The sequence below is a fragment of the Odontesthes bonariensis genome, chromosome 10 (genome assembly GCF_027942865.1).
Source record: "Odontesthes bonariensis isolate fOdoBon6 chromosome 10, fOdoBon6.hap1, whole genome shotgun sequence".
NCBI lineage: Eukaryota > Metazoa > Chordata > Actinopteri > Atheriniformes > Atherinopsidae > Odontesthes > Odontesthes bonariensis.
Window position 1 is genome coordinate 35473564 of NC_134515.1, and position 7920 is coordinate 35481483.

Here is a 7920-nt window from a genome sequence, read left to right on the forward strand (position 1 = left end):
ACAGTGCACTTCACTCCTGCCCGAGCCGAAATCAGCCGGCCTGAAAAGCTGATTTCCCTTAAGCTATAGGCTAAACTCTGTAAATATATAACTTTAGCAACATTTGAAACATTTTCCGTTTCCACATTGGAAACGGAAAATGCGAAGCTGATGACATGTCCTTCTACAAATCCCGTAGTTTTAAAATGGCGGAGCGACATGGAGACATTCATTGTCCGTGAAATATTACACATTATAGCTTTAATGAGGGATGCATTCTACTTATGCACCTGTGTATGCTTGTTAGTTGTAGAACATGCACATGGACTTCAAATAAAATGGATCCTGCATTAAAACACCTGTGCTTAACTTATTTCAAATCAAAATGTCTTTTTGATGTTGATCTGATGCAATAACGATAATATTTCAAAATAATGTGCAGTCCTAGTTCAGAATCTTAAAAAAAAATGTTAATTTATATGGAAATGTTGATGCAACAGGTGGAACTTACAAAAACCTTTTTTTTAAAAAAAGCACTTCAATTTCTATGCAGTACAGGTAAAACTTTTGGAAACTGAACAAATATGAAAAATCATATTGCACGTTTCCACTTTGGCAGAGATGACAAACACCTGGCTGTAGCAAGTTATGTCAAAGCTGTGATCCAACTCGGAAACTGTGAAGCAAGTTTTATTATGAAGGATTTGCATCCATATTCAGTGTGTGAGCCGGAGCTCTTTCACGGCTCCAGTAAAAATCTGCAACAATTTATTTACCTCCAGTATAAAGGACATAGATGGAACTTTTTGTGTAACAGACTATGATGGTCACTCCTCAGAATCAACAATGAAAGTTGATAGGACTGAACAGCTGCCTGGGCTACAATCTGACTACAAACATGACAACGGCTGTAAATGACGAAAGGGCTGGCTTTAGAAGCCACATAAAGACAAAATGACACGGATTTAGTAATTAAGCTGTAATAACATTCTGTGTTATAAACAGACATGTGATCACACAAAGTCAGCCCGTGTCTAACACCACCTACCAATCCATAAAAACCTGCCCTTCTCCAGCCATTTCAGCTTTTTTTTCGTAACCACACTCTAATAAGAACAGTTTCATAAACAACAAAGCAATCCAAACGCTTGAGACAGTTTATCAAAAGATTTTGGGAACATGTTGTTAACCCTCCATCTTGCACCTGTCTCCCCAACATTTTCATAGACGGATGTAAGCTTTGAGATCAAAAGCACACTAGCTACAGAATGTAAATCCGGATTTATCCTGTGCCGTCTTGTAACTATTTTACTCAAGACCAACTAAATTAGTCACGTTTGAACTAACAATTAATCGATGTGACGCCCCGGGATCTGAATCCAACGTCTGCCTGTTTTCTTATCATTCACTGGGGATGCTCTCTGAAGTGGCAACCAAACTAGAAATTACCGGTCGGCTCGGGAATCAAATCGTGGTTAAAGCGGATAATCTCCAGGCACTGCATCACAGGAAAGCAACCAGCATCCATGTTGGTTAAAGGGGTGTTAGCCTGCCGTTAGCCTAGCCTACATTTAGCACTTAGCTCGCGAACTAATCCAAGGGCAGCAAAGCTGACAAATGTTCGTCCACTAGCAAACTCTAAGTTTTTCTTACCTTTTCTCCAACCCAGGCAGTATGGCTTCTGTTTTTCTTTGAAGTTTAAGCCTGATTTGATTTTTTGTAATCCTCGTATCCCAGTTGCGCTTGTGCTTTTCACCACTAAACCATTCAAACAGCCGGTAGTACAGCCACGGAGCTAACGGCTCTACTGGGGAAGGAGCAAGCTGTCAATCCGTGTAGAGCGGTCCCGAGGATACCTCCAACAAGACCCTCCGCTTGCTTCCGGTTAGAGCAGGCGCGTTCACGACATTAACAGGAAGTCAACACGTTTCGCTTGTAGCAGGGATCGTCGAGAGGAGAAACTTGTGGGTTTATTCCAAAATAAGGTACTTAAACATGAGTTGTTTTTTTTTTTTTTTAACATATCCGTTTCACATTTGTTTTCAATGAGCCTCCTACCAAAGCGCAACTGTTTAAAATTTCGAACGACAGGCTTGATAAAAGTATGTTAGACTTCGGCCTTGGTCGTGTTCATCGGTTTAGCCACGTCATGGGCTAACGTTAGCACTGCCAGCTCACTTGACGCAATGATGCTACCGACGGGTAACTTAAAAGGCTAACCGCTAATTTCATTATTGTTGCTTTGAAAAGTTCTTGAAATACCAAAAAACGGGCACCATACTTGTGGAACTTTTCGAACAGACGTAAAAAACACAAACTTGACCGTTATCTCTACGCGACATAGTGATAGTAATCTAGCAGAGGTCTTCAACAGGGGGGTCGCGAAATCTTTGACAATTAGACAATTTTTAACATTTCTTCTTTTTAATTTTTTTTTTCAAACAGTTTTTTCTCACAAATTGTGTGCAAACGTGTGCCATCAGATGGTTTGAGGATTCATTGTCCCATCTACATGCATGTTTAAAGTTAAAATCTGTGGATTATTTGAATAGCTCAGTGTTGTATGCAAGATGTTTGTTTATAAATGGCAGTGGCACGGCCACCCTGTACCTTGCACATGTTTAAAATACAAACATGAATATATTAACCTGTGTATTATTTGAATAGCTTAGTATTGAATGTACAATAACAGAGTAGCTATGTTTATACACGGCACTAGGCCCCGTTAAATATAAAACACAATTGTATGCCAAATAGTAGGGGGGTCCCTGGCCTGAAAAACGTTGAAGACCCCTGATCTAAAGAAAAAAAAGGCAGACTTGTTAGTAATCAGAATCAGCTTTAATTGGCCAGGTTTCACTAAACAAACAAGGAATATAACTCCGGTAACTTCACTCACAAAGTACAACACTCAACAATAACATGAAATAATAACAATTAGAAATGCAGAACAGTAAGAGTTGAATTGATTATAAATAAAAACTAATTTACATTGCTGCCTTTTTACCCCAAGGTTTTTGAGATGGCCTGCTTAAATCAGCCAAATAATTTTCACACAGTTACTCTTATATTTTTGCATTTTAAGAAGTATATTATTTAGTGCTACTGTAGAAAAAACAATCTTATCTCGAAAAGCTGACTTCTCTGTTCTTTTTCATCAGGGTTTGGGACGCCTGAGAAAGAGATTTTAAAGATGTCGTCAGGGGCTCTCTTTCCAAGCCTGGTCAGTGGCTCAAGAGGAAGCTCCAGCAAGTATCTGGTGGAGTTTCGTGCTGGAAAAATGACCTTGAAGGGGAACACTGTTACACCTGACAAGCGCAAGGGCACGGTGTACATCCAGCAGTCGGATGATTCCCTGATTCATTTCTGCTGGAAAGACAGGACCACCGGGAATGTAGATGATGTGAGCAATGCTAAATGAATAATGTCTCTTATTTCCATCTTACATGTTAAATGTGACTTAAATCTAGGCAATTGTTAAATTTGAGGCAATGTTTTTTAGTTAAATTAAAAAAATGAATAGGGTGGCTTTGCTGTTTGGAGAGGCATCCATATATATATGTGTATGTATGTGTATATATATATATGTATATATGTGTATATATATATATGTATATACAAGTGTGTGTGTATGTATGACAGGAGGTTTTGTTCTTTACATTCATAATTAAGGGCAAAGGTAGCGCTTCAGCAATGAAAGCCTGTCAACTCATTTTCCCTTTATTGTGTGTTCTGTTGAACAGTTACATGCAGCCATTGCTGATGCATTGAATTCATATCTACTTGGCAGGTGGTGGCTTTATAAAGTGCTATAGCAATGACTTCTTTTGGCAATTTATCATGGCCTCTTTGTTGCACCAGAGCAACTACTGCTGTCCCTACTTTTGTATTTCTCTGAAAAGAATCATCTCCCCATTCTAATGTAACGTACCTTTAGAGGGCATTTTGTAATGAGGCAGTGTAAATGAAATGAGCTTGAATGAGTCTTTCCTTCCCTAGGACCTGATCATCTTCCCTGATGACTGTGAATTCAAGAAGGTGAATCAGTGCACCACTGGACGTGTCTATGTGCTGAAGTTCAAGGCTGGATCCAAAAGGCTGTTCTTCTGGATACAGGTTGGAAGAAGATGTTGCGAATAATTGGAGAAGTGAAAGGACTTCTGTGCATGCAAATGGCTGTTAAAACCTGCGGGTATATGAAGTGGGAGGCCTTTAAAATGTGCATGTCTGGCAGCTTCATGGTTACATTAATCATCTTTTTCCTGTCTTATCTGGAGGGATGCTTTCACTCAAAGAATCTCCCCCAGACTCATTTTCATAATGAATAAAGAGAAAAATAGTTCTCTTAAATTGATTTTCTGCCTCCCCCCAGTGTTGGTTATTTTACATTTCTTTTATTAAACCTATCTTATGTTAACACATAAATAAATGATTTGTTTATTTTTGTCTGTTAAGAAAGTAGCCCTAACTCAGAGGAATTCTTGTGTGTCTAATTTCCATCAGGAGCCAAAAAGTGACAAGGATGATGAATACTGTCGTAAGGTAAATGAGTTTCTGAACAATCCTCCCATTCCCGGGGCACCTGGCAGCGGCGGGGGCAGCAGTCACGAACTGTCCGCACTCGGGGGAGAGGGGGGGCTCCAGAACCTGCTGGGAAACATGAGCCACAACCAGCTGATGCAGCTGATTGGACCAACAGGGTTGGGTGGACTGGGTGAGAAGTCGAAATATTTCCTGTGACATGTACATGCAGTCTGTTAATTAGGATTTCAATGGGATTCTGTGTTGGCTCATGATGTTGAGCTTAACAAGTGTGAAACAGTTCAACCCAGCAAGTGAAAGCATTGTTCCTTAATTGGAAGTACAAGCACACAATTATTTTGATTTGAATTTGTTCACTTTTCTTCCACATTTTCAGAATGATAAGAGCTCGATCAGAGTGAAATATAGAATAATTCTCTAATGCTTTATTCCATTACTAACCAGGCGTACGTTATTTTAAACAAAACATTCTGGAAGTTTACTCAGGAGCCTGAACACGTCCTTATGTCTGTTTGGACTTTATTTTATTTCTTTATATGTATAATATATTTGTTGGTCTTTGTCTAAGGAGGACTGGGAGCTTTAGCGGGACCAGGACTTGCCAACCTACTGGGCAGTGGAGGTCCAGCCACCAGCAGCTCCTCATCCAGGTGACTCTTACTGCGTCACAGACACATTAGATCACTGACATCCCAGATTTATTCCAAACCACTGATGAATATCATCGTATCTGTTCTGTTTTTGCTTTTTGGGTTTACCGGTGTCTCTCAATTCCTCAGTTCTCGTAGCCAATCCACCACAGCCACCCCTTCATCGGGTGGAACTCCCAGACTGAGTTCGTCTCAGCCCCCCACCACCCCTGCTGCCCCCTCAGCTTCAGCTCCCTCCTCTGCTGGTACTGCCCCCTCTACACCAGATAAATGTAAATGTATTTTATTTCTACAGCCCTTGACAGATGATTTTTACGATGTACCAAAGTGCTTTACAGCAGGTAATAAATAAAGAGAAGAATCAGTAAAAACAATAAAAGAACAGTGAAAGCAATAAAATACAACAAAATCAAATAAGACAAAAGTGTCATCATACTACTGGGTATTAAAATAAATCGTAAATAAGTAGGTTTTTAGCCTAGATTTGAAGAGATCACAATTAATTAATCAATTAAAAGATCACATCACATGTGATGACTTACTCGATCGACAGCTGCCTGTGTAGGAACTTTTACTGGAATGTGAAAGGGTATTTCTTAGGTTAACCTGCATCACCTGGAAAGCTGGACACATCCTTTCTTGTCTCGCTTGCAGCCTCAGCTCAGACGCCGGTGGCTCCAGCCTCCATTGGAAGCCCTGCAGCCCACACACCCATCCAGCTCAGTGACCTTCAGAGTATTCTTGCCACAATGAACGTCCCAGAAGCAGCTGCTGCCCAGGGGTCAGGGGGTGAGTGACAGAACTTATTGTGATGTTAAGGTATCAGGACAACGCTAATTTAGATGTTCATTAACAGACGTTTGCTCTTTAAACAGTCAAATGACGGTGTAATTCCAGAACTTGAGTAAATCTGCTTTTTAAGAGACCCATGTCATGTCATCTAGTGGACCTGGCAAGTGTTTGCACGCCAGAGATGATGGCTCCCATCCTGAGTAATGCTGAAGTGCAGCAGAGGCTCCTCCCCTTCCTCCCCAGTGGAGAGAGTTTGCTGCAGAGTGCTGATGAGATCCAGAACACACTCAGCTCACCTCAGTTCCAGCAGGTAGGACGAGCTTTTGATCTCTTTGAGTCGAGACATGCGTCTTCTGGACATTCAGTTTATTTATTCTGAAGAAGTTGAACTAAAATCAGAAATGAAAAGCAGTCTCTTTCTTAGATTGGTTTATTGGAGTCGATCCCTCTTTAATTGAATTCCCAGATACAGAAACTGAGAATAAATGGTTCCCAGAACCTGATGAAATCCTTTTCCAGTATAAGAGGAACCATCACTGTTGTAATACGTGCATGTCTGTGCTAATTGGCTGAGCATATGACTGCAGCATGAGCGAGTGTGGTTGGTTCCTCAGAGTTCAGTGCGAACACATTTCCGTTAATGAAGCTTGGTGTCACACAATGTTCAAACCATTTCACTGATTCTGACCTCTCCTTATTCTAGTCGATGAGTATGTTCAGCAGTGCCTTGGCCTCTGGGCAGCTCGGCCCGCTCATGAGTCAGTTTGGTCTCCCGGCAGAAGCTGTGGATGCTGCAAACAGGGGAGGTAAGATGCATGGAAGGGCAGAAAAGATGGCTTTACACACAGGCTTCTCCTAAAACTGCCATCAGGACTCACAAGATTTGAATAGACTTCTTTAATAAATGTACATTTTCATCCTTTGTATATTGTTGTTGACTCAGTCAAAGCTCAATGACTGTACCAGTGTACTATAGGCCGCACCAGACACAAGTGACAGCAAGCTTAGTCTTAGACAGTGGCTGGAACTGAAGGCACTGCTGATTTCCCTTCTTGACCGAGTGCTGAGGAATTTTATGGCCTCTTCTACACCTGATGGAGAAGCCCAGAGTTTCTGGAATGATATATATCCTTAGATATTTGTTATGTGGCTCTGGATAAAAGCATAAATATAGATGCATACAATCATGTTCTCTGTGTTGTTATGACAGTCTTATGATGTGACATCAGTTGGATAAGGAATGACTCAGTGCCACAGAGAAAGTAGTGATAGCAGTGTTTAATAGAACAAATGAAGCCTTTTTAAGAATATTGGAAATGGAAATCACGGCTCGTTACTGGAAAAAGAACTTGATTCTAAATTTCTCCTCGTCAGATGTGGAGGCATTTGCAAGAGCCATGCAGGGAAGCAAGGGCGACTCCAAAGAGAAGAAGGAGGATGACGAAGACATGAGTCTGGATTAAAGCTCCAACCAAATCCGTTTCCTCTCCTCTTTTTACCGTTGTCTTACTCTTTCTATTCCAAAGACAACATTTCTACTCAGGAGAAACACAATATTAACAAAGCAAATGTTCACTGTGAGCAGCAGAAGTTTGTGTTTGACCTTTGACCTTCCAGAGGGGGCTGCATTTGGCCTGTGCCTTAACTTTTCTTCCAGTCGTTCCATTACAGACCCCCACAGCCTGAGAGAGGGGGGGATATACCTCCAGGCTTTTTGTGATTAACTCTTGATAATAAAAATCAGTTCTGGACTCACACCTTTGTTTTTCTTTTCCAAAGAAACACAAGTTTAGTGTTTGAATGAAAAAAAAAAAAAACTTTATTCAAACACATGAGGGTTAGGAGTGAGGGGGAGGGACAGCTTATTGATTTGTGGAAATGATTTTATTTACACACAAGCTTCAATCTCATTTGGTACATGTTTATAGGGACAGGACAGATGGGGCAGTTGTGCTCA

The 7920-nt window shown here is 40.8% G+C and overlaps 2 protein-coding genes across 6 annotated transcripts in view; one reads left to right on the plus strand and one right to left on the minus strand.

The window, feature by feature from the left end:
* The window catches only part of dnajc5ab (DnaJ (Hsp40) homolog, subfamily C, member 5ab), a 24283-nt gene extending 22411 nt beyond the window's left edge, over positions 1–1872 (minus strand). For all 3 annotated transcript variants that reach the window (XM_075475388.1, XM_075475387.1, XM_075475386.1), the window contains exon 1: positions 1633–1872. The gene's annotated coding sequence lies outside the window, so the exon portion shown is untranslated. The remainder of the gene's footprint in view (positions 1–1632) is intronic.
* On the plus strand, positions 1857–7718 carry LOC142390045 (proteasomal ubiquitin receptor ADRM1-like). 3 transcript variants are annotated; one of them, XM_075475383.1, is made up of 10 exons: positions 1857–1964; positions 3141–3382; positions 3979–4095; positions 4483–4693; positions 5090–5171; positions 5301–5443; positions 5826–5960; positions 6116–6273; positions 6667–6769; positions 7338–7718. In XM_075475383.1, the coding sequence occupies exons 2-10, from the start codon at positions 3173–3175 to the stop codon at positions 7424–7426; spliced, it is 1248 nt and encodes a 415-aa protein (XP_075331498.1). In that variant the 5' UTR covers positions 1857–1964; positions 3141–3172; the 3' UTR covers positions 7427–7718. The 3 variants fall into 3 exon arrangements, with proteins under 3 accessions (XP_075331498.1, XP_075331500.1, XP_075331499.1); XM_075475385.1 differs by having other exon boundaries at positions 5301–5416; XM_075475384.1 differs by having other exon boundaries at positions 5093–5171.
* The last annotated feature ends 202 nt before the right edge of the window (positions 7719–7920 follow it).